The sequence below is a fragment of the Nomascus leucogenys genome, chromosome 19 (assembly GCF_006542625.1).
Source record: "Nomascus leucogenys isolate Asia chromosome 19, Asia_NLE_v1, whole genome shotgun sequence".
Lineage (NCBI taxonomy): Eukaryota > Metazoa > Chordata > Mammalia > Primates > Hylobatidae > Nomascus > Nomascus leucogenys.
In genome coordinates this window covers 61246982-61266770 of record NC_044399.1, presented here as the reverse complement: position 1 = coordinate 61266770, position 19789 = coordinate 61246982, and the positions used below count along the sequence as shown (strand labels likewise).

General features: G+C 36.6%; 1 protein-coding gene across 6 annotated transcripts in view; it reads left to right on the top strand.

Moving 5' to 3' along the window:
- CEP112 (centrosomal protein 112) overlaps positions 1-19789 on the top strand; it is a 556849-nt gene that overhangs the window by 45382 nt on the left and 491678 nt on the right. For 5 of the 6 annotated variants that reach the window (XM_030800677.1, XM_030800675.1, XM_030800674.1 and 2 more), the window contains exons 5-6: positions 15200-15293; positions 18162-18239. In XM_030800677.1, the coding sequence (XP_030656537.1) occupies positions 15200-15293; positions 18162-18239 (172 nt within the window). Of the gene's footprint in view, positions 1-15199; positions 15294-15562; positions 15662-18161; positions 18240-19789 lie in introns of all 6 variants that reach the window. The other variant, XM_030800679.1, reaches the window with a different exon arrangement.

The window sequence follows — 19789 nt, the reverse complement described above, 5'->3', positions numbered from 1 at the left end:
TAGCGGGCGCCTGTAGTCCCAGCGACGCGGGAGGCTGAGGCAGGAGAATGGCCTGAACCCCGGGGGGCGGAGCCTGCAGTGAGCCGAGATTGCGCCACTGCACTCCAGCCTGGGTGAAAGAGCGAGACTCCTTCTCAAAAAAAAAAAAAAAAAAGGCCAACAAACACAAGAAAAGTTGCTCAACATCGCTAACCATAGGGAAATAAAAATCAAAACTATGATGAGATGTTACCTTACATCCATCAGGATGGCTACTATGAAAAAAATGTGTTGGTGAGAATGTGGAGAAATTGGAACCCTGTGCACTGTTGCTAAGAATGTAAAATGGTACAGCTGCTGTTGGAAATGACATGGTAGTCCTCAAAAAATTAAAAATAGAATTACATTTTCGAGCATTCCCACTTCTGGGAATTCTTTTTACATCCAAAAGAATTGAAAGCTGGGTCTTGAAGATATATTTGCATATTCATGTTCATAGCAGCATTATTTGCAATAGTCAGGAGGTAGAAGCAACATAAATGTCTATCTACAGATGAATAGATTAGCAAAATGTGGTACATTTAGAATGAATAATATTCAGCCCTAAAAAGGAAGAAAGTCTTGTCACATGGGACAACATGGATAAATCTTGAAGACAGTATGCTAAGTGAATAAACCAGTCACAAAAAGACAAATACTGTTTAACTTATATGAGGTCTCTAAAGTTGTCAAATTCATAGAAACGGAAAGTAGAATGGTGGTTATAGGGGCAGTGGGAAGCAGGGAATAGGGAGTTATTGTTTAATGACTGTAGAGTTTCAGTTTTTCAGGTTGAAATCTGGAGACAGATGGTGGAGATTATTGCACAACAATGTGAATATACTTAATACCGCTAAACTGTATGCTTAAAAATGATTAAGACTGTAAATTTTGTGTTATATGTATTTTACCACAATTGATAATAAAATATTTTAAAAAGAAGATATAATAATATCAGGAATGAAAGAAGGGACTTGACACAGATCCTACAGATGTTAAGAAGATAAGAGAATGTTATAAATCACTTTATACCAGTGACATTGTTGATGAAATAGACACACTGCTTGAAAGACACAAAAACTAAATACTGACTCAAGAAATGGGAAATCTGAATAGCTCTATATATACCAAAGAAATTGAATTCATAATTAACCACCTCACAAATCTCTTAAGCCCAGATGGTATCACTGGTGAATTCTTTAAGGCTTTTATGGAAGAAATTTTATCAATCTTCCCTGAGTTTTTTTTTTCCTACATGAAATAGAGAAGGAGGGAATGCTTCCCAAGTCATTTTGTTAGGTCAGTATTTCTCTGCTTCCAAAAGAAGACAAAGACCTTACAAGAACAGAAACCTACCTAGCATCATTCCCTTATCAACATAGATTTTAAAATTCTTAATTATCAAATCAGATCTATTAATAGATGGAGAGAATATTCTGAATAATTTGAGATTAACATTTGAAAATTTATGTATTTCATCATAGTTATAGAAATATAATCATCTCACTAGATACAGAAAAAGCATATAACAAGATGCAACACTCATCCATGATAAAAACTCTCAGCAAATTAGGAATAGAAGGGAACTTCCTCAGCCTGATTCATTATCCATGAGAAATGAAAGCAATTATAGAAAAGAAAAGAAAGTTAGGGGACTTCACTTTCCTGATTTTTAGGCTTAAAATCAAGCTGTAGTAATGAAGACAGTAGTATTGGTGAAAAAATAGATAGATTTATAGAATAGAATAGAAATTCCAGAAGTGAGCCCTCATATACATGGCCATTTGATTTTCCACAAAGATGGCAGTGGAATTGAGGGAAGGAAGGTCTTTTTATCAAATTTATAAATTTATAAATTTTTAATAAATTTTTATAAATTTATCAAATTTTTATAAATTTATCAATTTTAATAAATTTTTATAAACAACAATTTTAATAAATTTTTATAAATTTTTATAAACTTATCAAATTTTTATAAGTATATCAAATTTTTATAAATTTTTATAAATTTTTATAAGTTTATCAAATTTTTATAAATTTATCAAATTATGCTGTAAGAACTGAATATCCACTGGGGAAAAACTGAAATGAGTTATAGGCCTAAATGAAAATGCTGAAAGTATAGAGTTTCTAGAAGAAAACAGGAAATCTCTGTGATGTTGGAATAGGCAAAGATTTCTAAAATAAGATAAAAAAACACAAAACAATGAAGAAAAAATTTACAAACTGAACTATCAAAACTTTTTTTTAAAAAGGCACCATTTGGAAAATTATCTGGCAGGGTACAGAATGGGAGAAAAATTTTCATCACGTATATCTGATAAAGGACTTGTGGCTAGAATACATAAAGGATTCTTACAACTTAAGGGAGCACACAATCCAGTTAATGTGCAAAAGAGTTTATAGACACTTCACAAGAGAAAATATGTAAATGGCTAGTATACATACATGAAAAGATGGCCAACAGCATTATCAGGGAAATGCAAATTATAAAGCACAGTGTGATACCACTGCATACCCATTAGAATGGCTAAAATTATAAAGACTGAGAAAACCAAGTATGGTGGTGAGGTGATGAAGCTGAAAGTCTCATACACTGTTGATGAGAGTATAATATTGTACAACCACTCTGGAAAACAGTTTGGCTATTTCTTATAAATTTTAAGATAACTTATCATGTGACCCAGCAATTCTATTCCTAGATACTTGGTAAAGAGAAATGAAAACATATGTCCACATAAATACTTGAATGTTCATAGCAGCTTTATTCATAATAACCCAAATGGGTAAACAATCTAAATGTCCATCAACACATGAATAGAAAAGCAAATTATGGTTTATGTATATAATGGAGTACTACAAAGCAATAATGAACTTTTTTTTTTTTTGAGATGGAGCCTTGCTGTTGCTCACACTGGAGTGCAGTGGTGTGATTTCAGCTTACTGCAACCTCCACCTCCTGGGTTCAAGCAATTCTCCTGCCTCAGCCTCTGGAGTAGCTGAGACTACAAGTATGCAGCACCATGCCCGGCTAAATTTTGTATTTTTAGTAGAGATGGGGTTTCATCATGTTGGCCAGGCTGGTCCTGAACTCTTGACCTCAGGTGATCCGCCTGCCTTGGCCTCCCAAAGTGCTGGGATTACAGGTATGAGCCACCGCACCTGGCCAATAATAAACTTTTGATATGTGCAACAACATGGAGAAATCTCAGAAATATTCTTGGCCAGGTCAAGCCAGACATAAACATGTACATACTGTTTAATTTCATACATATGAGACTCTCGAAAATACTGCTTGTCTGGAATTGGAGGAAGAGGTAAGTTGACTCTTACCTCTCAGGCTCAAAGAATTTTTGGGTGTGATGGAAATAATATGTATATTGTGGTGGTGACATGTACTTTTGTCAAAACTCATCAAACTCTGCATTTTACAAGGATATGGTTTTATTGTATGCAAGCTATACCTCAATAAACAATAAAAATCAGGTACAGGTGTGGCTGAGTCTTCCATTGTGTGGCTTCTTTCAGCCTGAACCTGTGAACTAAAGGAAGACATTATTCTTTCCCACACACCTGCACAGCCAACAATGGTGAGAGAGGGACCGGAGAACTGCAGTAAACTTTCCCATTCAAAGAGCAGAGAAATGGGAGGCAGATTGCAATGATAGTTTATAGCAGTTCTGAAATCTAGCCAGGCATTTGTTGCCCGTTTCATGATAGGTCTTAGTGCTGCTTCTTGGGAGTGGTTCTTCATGGCTGTTTGCTCTGTTTTTCATGATCTTGGCTCTTCCCTCTGAGCTATCTTTCTGTTACCATAAGAAATAATTTGCTTTCAGCTGAATAGTTTTTTCAGCCTGCTTTCTGTTTGTATGAATTCGGGGAACCAAATGCATATTTTCATCTTGAACTCTTTCAAATGAAGCTATAATTCCTTTAAAAATTTTGCAGCTTTCTGTGTATCAAATTGTAATCCATTCCATTAGACAAACACCATATTCACAAATTTCTTTGAGACAGACTTTCTCTGTTTTGGTCCAGGAATCAGGATGCTGTGGTACAACACCCTTATGATTCTTAGAATCCCTCTTATCTGTCAGAGAGCTTCTAAGAGGTACAACATGGAAACGTTTAGAAGCCTTTTTGTTTTCCTTTTTTCAGGCATTGCCCAAATCTTTCTGAGGTCTTAACCAAGTGTTTAAAGTTGTGTCCTTGAAATTTTGATCCTGAGTCCATATTTTACTGGCAAAACCTTGGATTTGATCTTTGCCCTCGGATTGTTTCTTCCTTCAGAGCTTTTACTAGTGGAAGAAGCTGAGAATGAAAAATAATTTGCTTTTACCATCTTAAATTTCCTATGTTGGGCATCTGAATATATCTCTGGACCCTGCTTGAAATCTGAGCCTTGTCTTCTCTACTTCATTTCTCTTGATTTCTTCTGTTTCATACACAGCTAAAATAATCCATTTGGCAACAAAAATCAAATAAAATACCTAGGAATAAATTTAACCAAAGGTGTAAAAGATCTATACACTGAAAACTATAAAACATCAATGAAAAAAACTGAAATGGAAAGATATCCTGTGCTCATGGATTGGAAGAATTAATATTGTTAAAATGTCCATACACAAAGCAATCTACAAATTCAATGCAATCCCTATCAAAACTCCAATGGCTTTTTTCACAGCAATAAAAAATCCGAAAATTCGTATGGAATCACAAAAGACCCCAAATAGCCAAAGCAATCTTGAGCAAGAAGAACAAAGCTGGAGAAATGATGCTTCCTGATTTCAAAGTGTATTACAAATCTATGGTAATTGAAACAGTATAATACTGGCATAAAGACAGACATATAGACCAATGGAACAAAATAAAGAGCCCAGAAATAAACCCACGCATTTACAGTCAACTGATCTTTCACAAAGGTGCCAAGAACACACAATGGTTAATGGATAATCACTTCAATAAATGGTGTTAGGAAAACCGGAAGTCCACATGCAGAAAAAGAAAATTTGGCCCTCATCTTGCACCATACACAAAAATCAACTAGAAATGGATTAAAGACTTAAACATAAGATCTGAAGCTCTAAACGACTAGAAGAAAACACAGGGGGAAAACTTCTTGACATTGGTCTAGGCAATAACTTCTTAGATATAACCCCAAAACACAGGCAACTAAAGCAAAGATAGACAAATGGGATTTTATCAACTTAAAAATCTCCTGCACAGCAAACAATCAACAGAGTGAAGAGACAAGCTACAGAATCAGATAAAATATTTGCAAGCCACATATGTGATAATAGGTTAATATTCAATCTATATGAAGTACTCAACTGCCCCAAAACAACCCAATTTTAAAATGGGCAAAGAACTTGAATACACGTTTCTCCAAAGTGGACATACGATATATAACATGTTCAACATTACGAATCATCAGCAAAATGCAAATCGAAGCCACATGAGATATCACTCACACCTGTTAGAATGACTGTTATCAAAAAAAAGTTATCAAGTGTTGTCCAGGATTTGGAGAAAAGGGAATCTTTGTCCACTCTTTGTAGGAGCATAAATTGATATAGCAATTATGAAAAACAGTATGGAAGTTCCTCAACAAATCAAAAATAGAACTACCTTATGATTCAGCAAATCCCTCTTCTGGGTATAAAGCTAAAGAAAATGAAATCAGGATCTTAAAAAGCTGTCTGTACTCCTGTGTTCACTGCAGCATTATTCACAATAGTCAGGATGTGGAAACAACCTATATGTTCATCTACAAATGAATGGATTAACAAAACATGGTATATACATAAAACAGAATATTATTCAACATTAATAAAATGAAATGCTATCATATGTGACAAGATAGATGAAGCTGGAGGACTTTTGCTGAGTTAAATAGCCAATCACAATAGAATAAATACTATACAGTAGTCAAACTTATAGAAGAGGAGAGTAGAATGGTAGCTGCATAGAAGAGGAGAGTAGAATGGTAGCTGCATAGAAGAGGAGAGTAGAATGGTAGCTGCATAGAAGAAGAGAGTAGAATGGTAGCTGCCAGGGGCTTACAGACAGGGAAAATGGGGAGTTGCTGTTCAATGCATATAAAATTTCAGCTACAGAAAATGAAAACGTTCTAGAAGTCTGCTGCACAACACTGATGAGAGCTGCAATACTGTGCTGTACACTTAAAATCTTAAGTAGATCTCATGTTGCGTATTTTTACCACAATAAATAAAAGAAAAAAACTATTTTTAAAAAGGGAAATTTCTAAAATGTTTATTTAATTTTTGTTTTCAATATGATTCAAGCAGACATTTCATATGTGAAAAGGGGATGAACAGTCTGATGATAAAAATGTGCTTACAATTGAAAAACATGATTAGTAAATCTGAAAATCACGATGGAAACAGAAAACAGCAGATTAAATATTACAGAAAATCAACTCAGTGAATTAGAAAACCAGCTCAAAAAGTTCTCTGAGAAAACAAAAGAAAAAAATAAAAACATGGCTATAACTAATGGAAGTGTAAGAGATGAAGAATATAGATTCAAAATCCCCAATACAGAGATAATATGTATTCCAAGAGGAAATAGAAACTGGAGAAGCAATAAAGAAATAGTACTCACAATGCTCATCAAGATTATATGGAAAAGAGCCTTAAAGAATGAACTTAGGGCTGGGCACGGTGGCTCACGCCTGTAATCCCAGCACTTTGGGAGGCTGAGGTGGGCAGATCACTTGAGGTCAGGAGTTTGAGACCAGCCTGACCAACATCGTGAAACCCCAACTCTACTAAAAATAAAAATAAAAAAATATTAGCCAGGCATAGTGGTGTGTGCCTGTAATGCCAGCCACTCGGGGAGGCAGGAGAATTGCTTGAACCCAGGAGGTGGAGGTTGCAGTGAGCCAAGATTGCACCATTGCACCCCAGCCTGGGCAACAAGAGCAAAAATAACAGTAAATGGGATTGCTCTCTTGATTTCTTTTAGGATAATTCATTGTTAGTGTAAAGAAGTGCTACCGATTTTTGTATGTTGGTTTTGTATCCTGAAATTTTACTGAATTCATTTATTAGTTTAAATAGTTATTTAATGCAGTCTTTAGGGTTTTCTGCATATACGATTATGTCATCTGCAAATATAAACCATTTTCCTTTTTACTTTCTGATTTTGAACGCCTTTTTCTTGCCTGACTACTCTGGCTAGGACTGCTGTACTATTTAATAGGTGGTGACAGTGAGCCTTCTTGCCTTGTTCTTGATCTTAGAGAAAAAGCTTTTTTTAGCTTTTCACTGTTCGAGTATTATGCTAGGTATGGGCTTTGTCATATATGCATTTTATTATTTTGATGTACATTCCTTCTGTACTGAATTTATTGAGTTTTTATCATAAAAGAATGTTGAATTTTGTCATACTCTTTCTGCATCGATCCAAATGATCATACAATCTCTATTCTTCATTCTGTTAATGTGGGGTATCACATTTATTGTTTAGCATATATTGTACCATCCTGGCATCTTAGGGATAAATCCCACTTGATTATGGTATATGATTCTTTTAATGTGCCATGGAATTCAGTTTGCTAGTATTTTGTTGAGGATTTTTGCATCTATGTTCTTCAGGTATATTGGCTTGTAATTTTCCTTTATTGTAGTGTCTTTGTCTGGTTTTGGTATCAGGGTAATGCTGGCTTTGTAAAATGAATTTGGGCGTATTCCCTCTTCTTCAGGGTTTTGAATGGGTTTGAGGAGGATTGGCATTACTTCTCAAATGTTTGGTAGAATTCACCAGTGAAGTCATCTGGTTCTGGGCTTTTCTTGGTTGGGAGATTTTTAATTACTGATTCAGTTTCCTTACTAATTATTGGTCTGTTCATATTTCTGTTCTTCATGATTCAATCTTGGTAAGTTTTGCATTTCAAGTAATTTGCTCATCTCATCTGGGTTATCCAATACATTGGCATACTGTTGCTCTTAGTACTTTCTTACAGTTCTTTTTAGTACTTTTTTTTTTTTCTCTTGAGATAGGTTCTCACTCTGTCACCTGGGCTGGAGCACAGTGGTGCAATCACTGCTCACTGCAGCCTTGACCTTTTGGGCTGAAGCAATCCTACCTCATCTTCCCAAGTAGCTGGGACCTCAGGTGTGTGCCACCACATCCAGCTAATTTTTATTATTATTATTTTTTGTAGAAATGAGGCTCACTATGTTGCTGAGGCTGCTCATGTACTACTGGGCTCCAGCAGTCCTCCTGCCTCAGCCTCCCAAAGTGTTGGGATTACAGGCATGAGCCACTGCACCCAGTCATTCTTTTTATTTCTGTTAAATTGAGTGTAATGTCTTATCTTTCATTTCAGATTTTAGTTGTTTAGTCTTCTCTCCTTTTTTCTTATTCTGTGTAGCCAAAGGTTTTTCAATTTTGTTGATCATTTCAGTAAATCAACTCTTAGTTTCATTTTCTCTGTTGTTTTTCTATTTTCTGTTTTATCCCTGCCCTAATCCTTACTATTAATATTTACTTCCTTCTGCTGGCTTTGAGTTTAGTTTGTTCTTTTTTTAGTTCCTTAAGGTGTACATCTAGGTTGTTAGAGTTTTTTTCTTTTTTAATATAAGCTTTTACAGTAGTAAATTTTCCTCTTAGCACTGCTTTCACTGAAACCTACACATTTTGGTATGTTGTGTTTTTGTTTTCATTTGTCTCAAGATATTTTCTAGTTTCCTTTATTTTGCTTTCTGATTTGACTCGTTGATTGATGAGAATTTGTTGTTTCATTTTCACACATTTGTGGACTTAATAAGTCATTTTGGGCTGGGCGTGGTGGCTCAAGCCTGTAATCCCAGCACTTTGGGAGGCCGAGGCGGGTGGATCATGAGGTCAGGAGATTGAGACCATCCTGGCTAACACGGTGAAACCTCGTCTCTACTAAAAATACAAAAAATTAGCTAGGTGCGGTGGCGGGCGCCTGTAGTCCCAGCTACTCGGGAGGCCGAGGCAGGAGAATGGTGTGAACCCAGGAGGCAGAGTTTGCAGTGAGCCGAGATTGCGCCACTGCACTCCAGCCTAGTGATAGAGCCAGACTCTGTCTCAAAAAAAAAAAAAAAAAGTCATTTTGTTAATTGCTTTCTGACTGTTATATAGTTCCTTTGTTCATTTCTTCCTTATATTTCTTTGTGATCTGATGATTTGTTTGTTGTTGTTGTGGTTTGCTTTGATTTTTAAAAAATATTTTGTGTACCTACTATATTTAAAGAATTTGTGTTACCATAAGGCTTACATAAATCATCTTATAGTTGTAACAACCTATTTTAAGCTGATAACTTCGATTGCATTAAAAAATTCAATACTTTTACTCACTCACACACTTTGTTATTAATGTCCCAGTTTTCACCTTTTAATATGCTGTATTCATTAACAAATGATTTTGTGGTATGAAACCATCCAAGTTGTCCCATAAAATGGATGTTTATGGTTTTTTTGAATAAACACAGAAGTTAACCCACCCAGTCTTAACACTGGAGAAACTTAACGGTTGTCTTATTTGAGTTCCTTTCTCTGGAAACCAACCGTCACGTATTCCAGATAGTATCAAGGAACTGAAACTTACCAAATCACTGCATCTAGACAATGTTATGCCAGACCCCTCACCTATCATGATTGCCTGACCAACCATCTGCTTCCTGTTGACGAACTCCGCTTCCTTACCACTCCCTAATTCCTGTTTTCCCACAGGTAGTTAACATTTCTTCCCTCTATATAAACTAATTTTAGTTGGGCGAGGAGATGGATTTGATACTGATCTCCCATATCCTTGGCTTCAGTGCCCAAATAAAGCCTTCTTCCCTAGCAATACTCATTGTCTCATTGATTGGCTTTCTGTGCAGTGAGCAGTGGGACCTAGACTGGACTCCTTGTGTTTCGGTAACAGTTATAGTTATTTTTAAGATTTTCATCTTTTCATTTTTATGTTGAAGTTGAAAATGATTTATGCACCACTATTATATCAATAGAGTAATCTGTATTTTATATATAATTACTTTTATCAGTGAGTTTCATATTTTCATGTGTTTTCATGCCACTAACTAGTGTCCTTTCATTTCAACTTGAAGAACTCCCTTTAGAATTTCTTTTAAGTCAAGTGTAGTGGTGATGAACTCCTTCAACTTTTGTTTGTCTGGGACTGTATCTCTCTTTCATTTTTAAAGGACAGATTTGCATGGTATATACTAATATCCTTGACTGGCAGTTTTTCTCTTTCAGTAATTTGAATATATCATCCCATTCTCTCCTGGCCCATAAGTTTCTGTTGAAAAATCCTTTTACAGTTTTATGAGTCTCCTTTGTATGTAGTGAGTTGCCTTTCTCTTTTTGATTTCAAAATTCTTTGTCTTTGACTTTTGGCAATTTGATTATAATGTGTCCTGGTGTAGATCTCCTTACATTCAACCTACTTGGGATTCTTTGAGCTTCATAAATCTGGATGTCCATTTTTCTCCTTAGATTAGTTCTTTAAATAAGCTTACTGCTTTTCTCTCTCGTCTCTGTCTCTGACTTTAGTAATATGTAAATTGGCCTGCTTGATAGTGTCTCATAAGTTTCTTATGTCTTTTAAAAACATTTTTGCTCTGTGGAATCTATAATTTCAAATGTCCTGTCTTTGAGTTTACTGATTCTTTCTTGTACTTGATCAAGGCTGCTGTTGAGCCCCTTTAGTTAAATTTTTAGTTCAGTTATTGTATTCTTCAGCCTTCAAATTTTTCTTTTTAAAAATATTTTGTTTGTTAAAATACTCATTTTGTTTATGCATAATTTATCCTAAGCTTATTGAATATTTTGATTATGGTTATTTTTAATTCTTACCAGCTAATCCATTTACCTTCATTTCTTTGGGGTTGGTTTCTGAAGATTTATTTTGTTACTTTCTTTGGGCCATTTTTCATTTTCCTTGACCCTTTGTATTAATGTCTGCATATTTGAAAAACAGCCACTTCTTCCAGTCTTTATGGATTGGCTTTGTACAGGGGCAGACCTTCAGGAATTGGCCTGAGTAGAGATTATGGAGTCCTCATAAACTTTTTCTGTGGATATGTCTTCTCTGGACTTCGGTGTGTAAATTTCTAAATAGTGGGATTTGCTGGTTTCTGTTTTTAGGAGATCATAATCTCTTATTCCTTCTTATTCTGTGTCTTGTACTATGGGCCTTCTGGAGCTAGTAGCACACTGGCTCAATCCTTTTTTGGTTATTACTTGCTTTTTTATTTTCAGCTGCCCCTAGGCACTTAGTTTATGCTGCATCCCACCAGTGCTTCAAGACAGATGAGACAGAAACAAGTTCCTTGGGCAGTCCCCCAAGAGTCTGAATGTTGGATATATGCTTTAGTCTTCTCTTTCCCTCCCCAGGGAGAAGCTGTGGACCATGAGTTTTTCTAATTGTGTCATGCTGAGCCAGGGGTAGGAGCTCTGGCCGTGAGTGCTTACTAGTCCAAACCACCACCTTTGTTCTTAGTGGTCCCCAGGCATTTAGAGAATACTAGTCCTGTGAGTACTTGCAGAATCCTGTCCCTTAGGCAGCCCCTTCCAAAAGCCAGAATGTTGGACAGATGCTTCAGCTTTTTCCTTCCCCAGGGAGAGGTTGGGACTGGGAGTTTCCACCTGCTATTTCTGAGCTGGTGGGAGGGGCTATGGTCAGTTACTGCATACTAGTCCAAACCGGAGGCTTTGTTCTCAGCAGTTCCCAACCTGGGACCTTTTCCTGTCAGAGCTAAGATTCAGGCAAGACAGCAACAAGTCCCTTAAGTAACCTTGCTTATGGCGCAAGAGGATTCCACAAATTTTACTAGTGGCTTCAGTGTGGTTGGTTTCATGCTTGCCTGGGGTACAGGAGCCTCTCATCTGGTCTCTGGATGTCTCACAAAGGGAATTTTGGTCCATGTATTGTTGTTGAATTTATGTGTCCATTGAGAGAAGGAGAGTCTTGCTGACATCACCCCCTAAAGTAATTTTCTTTTACAGGAGGACATTTGATTGGTCTTCCTTTAGGCTTTTGTATCTTTATATATATATATATATATATATATATATATATATATATATATATATATAAAATATCATTCCTTATTTCTTTATCTGTACAAGGATAAGTTTATATTTTTCTAGTATTAAGAATCAGCATTGATACTTTGAGAGTGTTTGTGAATTCCTGTTGAAATATTTTCTCATTAGCAAAAAGTGAAAGGGAAAATTTATATTCTCCTAGTTTTATGGCTTAAGAGTAAAGGGCATGTCAGGGAATGTTACAAATGTACTGAATTTTTTCTTTCCATGTTGGTTTTGGCATCCTGAAATTAATTGAGGCACAATACCGCTTTTCTGCTTGACACAAGTACCATATTATGAGCTCACTGTGATCAGGTCCCCTGTACCAGTCGTAGGTTGTCCTTATAAGCACCAGGAGTTGCTGTTCTGTGTGGTGTGTGGCACTTGTTATTCATAAAAAGGCTTTTAAGGTTGAACTTTTCTCCCACTTTCTGTTTTCACTGTTCACCCAGACCACCAGCGCCATCACTGAATTTCAGCCTTTGTACTTACTTAGAGTTTAAGTTGTTTCCAGCTGGAGACAGTCTTATGGCAGAAAATGAAACTTCTGTACCTAATGTCCTGTTTTTCTTGTGTCAGCCAGATTTTAACAATGATACCGACCTTCTCCTTCAGTTGACTCAAATGCCCTCACAAGAAGCTGGCTTCCACAATGCCTCTCCATTACTTGGCCTTCATTGGTGCACGTATTAGGGGTAACATAATAAGTTTAGTTAATAATAATGGACATGTTGAATTGGAAGTAGGGCTATTCAATTTGTATTTGTAATGGGTTTGGAGGCCAAGAGAGAAATTTGGACTACAGATGTAGATTTTGTAAGCAAAACTTATTATTTGAAAAACTAATACATTGGATCATCCAGAGAAAGCATGTAAAATTAAAATAAATTAGACACAGAACTCTGGGATCACAGCATGTATGGATGGGCAAAGAAAGCTAGTGAAGGTTATTGTGAAGGGGATCTCTGAATGATAGGACGAGAACCATGGAAAAATAGTTTTTATTTGTTCGTTTGTTTTTAGACAGGGTCTCACTCTGTCACCCAGGCTAGAGTGCAGTGGAACAGTCACAGCTCACTGTAGCCTCAACCTCCCACAGGCCTCAAGTGATCCTCCTACCTTAGCCTCCCAAGTAGCTGGGACCACAGGCATGTACCACCACGCCCGACTGACTACTTTTTGTCACATGTTGCCCAGGCTGGTCTCAAACTCCTGAGTTTAAGCAATAGGCTGACCTTGGCCTCCCAAAGTGCTGGGATTACAGTTGTGAGCTACTGCACCTGGCCAGAGAATGGTTTTATGGAGCCATTGAATTCAGCATCTTTAAACTACTGTCTCTAATGTTTTAGTGACATCAACTAAATTAAGGACAGATTATGACTCATTTGCTTGAGTGTCTAGGAGACTGTTGATGACTTTAGTTATAGCACTTTTGGGATGAATGCAAGTCATATTGTAGTTGATTGAAAAATATATGACAAGTTAGAGCATGGATGCAATAACATTTTTGAAAATTTATTGTGAGGGTAAAGAGTTTGGTACAGAAGGACAGCTACAAGTGAATCAAGAGGGTGTGTTGTTTTATGTATGCAACCCTGTGCAATAAATAGATAAATATTTCAGGCTCCTTTTTAAATTAGTATTTTTTTATGAGAAGAATTTTAGTATTAAGCATTTTTCAATTTTTAAGTATAGATCTTTTTATGATTATTTAATCTATTCTTAAAGAAGAATAGGCCACTGCTTAGTATGACATATCAGGTTACCTCTCCTGATAGAGTTTTAAATGCTTATATCAGCTGATGCACATTGACTGGTATAATTATACTCAAAATATTAACTTTGCCCATTTTTCTCATTTGCTTTTAACTATTTGGATGTTTATGATACAGAATAGGGGTATAAAAAATAAGCAGCTCTCTTTAAAACAGCTTTTTCAGCCATTTTACGTTACTTATTAACTAGTCTAAGGAATGTTATTCTATCAGTTTTAGTTACAAAATACATTCATTTTAATATTGTCTTCTGAATTAATATTCTGTCTTTTGGAAATACTTAGCATAGGTCACAGTTCGTGAAGGAAATCCTGATATGGTTTGCAGTTGAATGTTAGTGACTTTAATTCGTTGTATAATGGTTATTTTCCATTTAATGTATCTTGAAGCAGTTGTTCAGAGAATAGGTGTTCATAATCATGGAACTTTCACTGAAGTGGTTTGAATAAAATCATATAAGAGAGACTCCAGGCTAAAGGAGGCCATTTAAGAATGTATTTTACATGATATTTATATTAGAGAAGAGTCTTTTTGATGAAGTCGATTTAAACTTGTTTCCTACTTACTCTGCATTTCACATTTTACCTAAATCAACATGGTGTGTTTTTAAATAGAAGACTTTGATATATCTGTGGTTTCTGACATGCTTTCAAATTAATTAAAACTTTAAACTACGTGAAGGTTTTGTTATTTTATATATTTTAAGGCTTCATGTTGATGTGGAACGTGAATCCAACCAAGTTTGCTGACCATAAAACAGTATTCTTCCCGTAGAATATATGCTTCATTTTCTCTCTTTTTACATTTGGGAAAATGGGAAAGGAGGAGAAAAGATTTAAATACAGGTGATTTATTATAGTCTGACTTAAAAATAGCATTTGCATAAGCAAGTCTGTGGCATTTATATAACCTCTTATAATTTAAATGAAATGAAATATAAATAAAATGGTTATTTGTATTTCTTTTCCTTTTTTTTTTTGATGTGGAACATCATTTTGTGTGTGTGTATTTTTTTTTTTTTTGTTGTTGTTGTTGTTGTTTGAGATGAGTCTCGCACTGTCTCCCAGGCTGGAGTGCAGTGGCACAATCTCAGCTCACTGCAACCTCTGCCTCCCAGGTTCAAGTGATTCTCCTTGCCTCAGCCTCCCAAGTAGCTGGGATTACAGGCACTCGCCACCACGCCCGGCTATGGAACATCATTGTTAATACAAACTATCATCTCATTTCCAAGGGAAAAAAAATGGTAATCCTAGATTCTAATACTCTGTGTCCTCTGAATTCTCCAAATGGTGATTGTGATTATTTTGGTCTCTTAGCAGGGAACAGTACACTGGGAAGCTCCGAATGAGATCACATTCCTTGAGTCCAACTCAAAGAGAAGATGGACAAAATAATATCCCAAAGATTTGTGTAAGATTAGATTTTACTTTTGTTTGGTTTTTGCTTGTTGTTTTAAAATAGCTGAACAAAGTTTTAATTTCATTTGTTGAAGTGCCAATGATTGCTTCAAAACAGAATAAAGTTGGATGATTCTGGTGAACATCCTGATGTCAAAGAAAGTGGGGTGTTTGGTATATAGTGTCGTATCCCTTCTACTTCCTCAGTGATTCTGAGGTGTTATATTCATCAATCTGTTGTTTCCCCTGTGTATCAAAGAATAACATTTTCCCTTTATTCAGAATATATGTGGAAATGATTATATACCCGATGATCATAAAATTAAGAAGAAACTGGAATTAACTTGTAGTGAAGTAGGGAACACTGCTTTTCTAATGAAGGTAAACTGTGTATATTTTGAAATAAGAATGTCTGTCTTGCATCTATTTGTTCAACATAGATTTGGTTTGGACAAGGTGCTAATGAGTACTCCAGTTAGCGTTTTTTTGTTTTGTTTTGTTTTTTTGAGATGGAGTCTCACTGTTGCCCAGGCTGGAGAGCAGTGGTGCAATCTTGGCTCCTCACTGCAACCTCCGCCGCCTGGGTTCAAGCCATTCTCCTGCCTCAGCCTCCCAAGTAGCTGAGACTACAGGCATGTGCCGCCGTGCCTGGCTAATTTTTGTATCTTTAGTAGAGACAGGGTTTCACCATGTTGACCAGGCTGGTATTGAACTCCTGACCTCAAGTGATCCGCCCGCCACAGCCTCCCAAAGTGTTGGGATTATAGGCATGAGCCACTGCGCCCAGCCCCAGTTAGCTTTGAAAAGAGAAACACTGTGCCTGCTTATTCCAGTCTTTATTGCCTAACTCTGGCTGTCTTGAGTTACATGACTTTTAGTTACAAGAGAAAGCATGTGTAACACATGACTGCTTTTGTTTTAGTTTTTTTGAGACAGAGTCTTGCTCTGTCGCCCAGGCTGGAGTGCAGTGGTACCTGCATGATCTCGGCTCACTGCAAACTCCGCCTCCCGGATTCACGCCATTCTCCTGCCTCAGACTCCCGAGTAGCTGGGACTACAGGCGCCCGCCACCACACCCGGCTAATTTTTTGTATTTTTAGTAGAGACGGGGTTTCACCGTGTTAGTCAGGATGGTCTTGATCTCCTGACCTCGTGATCCGCCTGCTTCGGCCTCCCAAAGTGCTGGGATGACAGGCGTGAGCCACTGCGCCCGGCCAACACATGACTGTTTTAGCACGTAGCACTATAAACATAACTTATTGCATTTTATCGAATGATAATTTGGAATTAAAAAAATATAAAGGGCAGCATATTTTAAATAGTGATAAACTACAATCATTATATTTACTCAGAATAAGCAAGGCAGGTACATTTTCTTATTTAAGAAATTCTTGTTGATGAGAAAAACATACAAAAAGCAGAGGACCACTAGTAGAAGTGATAATGAATTTTAATATAGTATTATAAATAATAATACAGTATTGTATTGAAAAGAAATGTAGAAACTCAGTAAAATATGAAGAACATTTTAGTGCATTTAAAAAAATTACTTCATAGTAATTTAAATGACCATAGATATAAATAGATACATTTGTTAGCAATTAAGCCTTCTAAAAGCATGAGAATGCTGTATCAACAAATCTAATTTTAAAATATACTTTCTGGGCTGTAAAATAGCCATTCTTTTCCACAGACCTACCTTTCTAAGTTTTTATGGTTTTCTGGTCATTGTCAATTTCTGGGCACAGATCTTAGGTTGTCTCTAGTTCATTATAGTTTTAATCTGGGGCTGATAAATGTGTAATACAAAAATTATACATGAGGGAAAAAAGCATGGAATTGTTATGTTTTAAAAAGTGAAGAATCACCATAATTGTGTTTTTTTTTGTTTGTTTGTTTGTTTTTGAGATGAAGTCTCGCTCTGTCGCCCAGGCTGGAGTGCAGTGGCGTGATCTTGGCTCACTGCAAGCTCCGCCTCCCAGGTTCACACCATTCTCCTGCCTCAGCCTCCTGAGTAGCTGGGATTACAGGTGCCCACCACCACGCCTGGCTAATTTTTTGTATTTTTAGTAGAGACGGGGTTTCACTGTGTTAGCCAGGATGGTCTTGATCTCCTGACCTCGTGATCCACCCGCCTTGGACTCCCAAAGTGCTAGGATTACAGGCATGAGCCACCGTGCCCAACCATAATTGTGTTTTTATGATGTGAGTCCAAAGATTATTTATCTTTATATTCAGTGTATGGGTGAGAATTAATTTAAGAACAAAGAGCTTCTTGGACATCAGCACAAAACTTCCCTGTTAACTATTTTTTATGAGAATAATTCATCTTTTCATGTCGCCCCTGTCCCCCACAACATACTTTAAAGCTACTGTGGTATGCCACAATTAAAACTTTTTGTAAAAGAACTTAAAGAGAAGAGCCTGGATTGATTTTTAATTTTTTTTTTTTTTTGAAATCTAGTTACTGTGTGAATATGTTGTTAAGGCAGCACATAGCCCTAAGCAGTCATTACTTAGAACTAAGAACTCTAGTTCAGTTGTAACCTAATCCTTTCCTTTGAGGGCAATACAGCATTACCAGACAAGCACACAAAACTCTCATTGCGCTGAATGACATGTATTTTGTCCTTTTTTTCTCCCTCCCTTCCCACTTCTTTCTCTTCTTTTCCTCCCTCTCTTCCTCCGCTTTCCCTTCTTTTCCTCCCTTCCTTTCTTCCTTCTTTCCTTTTTTCCTTCCTTCCTCCCTTCTTTCCTGTCCTTCCTCTTTATTTCCCCTTTTATCTCTTCTATCTTTTCCCCTTTTATCTTTTCCATCTTTTCCTTTTATTTCTTCCATCTTTCCTTCCTCTCCTCTTCCTTTTTCCCTTTTGTATTTCAGGAAGCTTATTCGAAAAAATCTCCTGTTTCTTTGGATGATAGTGACATTGAAGCTCGCCTTAATAGTTGGAATCTTGGGGTAAAAAAAAGTATTTGCTTTATGTATATATAGATGTGTCAAAATCATATTGTATGTGGATAATATCTGAACTAATTTGATTTTATTCAGTGAACGTTGGATGTTAGATATATGTTACTGTGTGGCCTTGAGAAGAGCTTAAGTATAGGAAATAAATAACATTCTGAACAAACATAAAATAGTCCCTGTCTCCAACAAGCTAACTTTCTTATGTGTGAAATAAGAGATATACACATGAAATAGTTAAATAATAATAAATAATAATTAAAGTTAGTATATGGTAGAATACCAAGATGAGTTATGTGAGTCACCCGAGGTGGAGGGGAGGGAAGGGAGAACTTGAAGCAACACAGCCATTTGGGTTAAAAACACTCAAGGGGACCCCATGGATGAGCAGCTGTTATGGAAAACAGCTTATAGAGGCTGAGGGTCGTGAACGTATTTGGTGAGGTAGAGAAGTGGGAATTGGAGGCAGAAATAGGCACGAAGAAAGATGTGGGGTATGTGAGCTGTTGTGATTGGGTGTTTGGAATTTATGTATGGAATCTGTGGGCACTGTGTCAGGCTGCGTTGCATTGGAGCTTTGAATGCTAAATTGAGAAGTTTAGCTTTTAAATTTTAGGCAATATTGAGCCCTGGATTTTTTTTTTCTCATTTCACTTTACATAAATGCTAACTGTTTAAATGCTTTTTTTATTTTTTTATTTTTATTTTTATTTATTTATTTTTATTATTATTATACTTTAGGTTTTAGGGTACGTGTGCACAATGTGCAGGTTTGTTACATATGTATACATGTGCCATGTTGATTTCCTGCACCCATTAACTCGTCATTTAGCATTAGGTATATCTCCTAATGCTGTCCCTCCGCCCTCCCCCAACCCCACAACAGTCCCCGGAGTGTGATGTTCCCCTTCCTGTGTCCATGAGTTCTCATTGTTCAATTCCCACCTATGAGTGAGAACATGCGGTGTTTGGTTTTTTGTCCTTGCGATAGTTTACTGAGAATGATGTTTTCCAGTTTCATCCATGTCCCTACAAAGGACACAATCTCATCATTTTTTACGGCTGCATAGTATTCCATGGTGTATATGTGCCACATTTTCTTAATCCAGTCTATCGTTGTTGGACATTTGGGTTGGTTCCAAGTCTTTGCTATTGTGAATAGTGCCACAATAAACATACATGTGCATGTGTCTTTATAGCAGCATGATTTATAGTCCTTTGGGTATATACCCAGTAATGGGATGGCTGGGTCAAATGGTATTTCTAGTTCTAGATCCCTGAGGAATCGCCACACTGACTTCCACAATGGTTGAACTAGTTTACAGTCCCACCAACAGTGTAAAAGTGTTCCTATTTCTCCACATCCTCTCCAGCACCTGTTGTTTCCTGATTTTTTAATGATGGCCATTCTAACTGGTGTGAGATGGTATCTCACTGTGGTTTTGATTTGCATTTCTCTGATGGCCAGTGATGATGAGCATTTCTTCATGTGTTTTTTGGCTGCATAAATGTCTTCTTTTGAGAAGTGTCTGTTCATGTCCTTT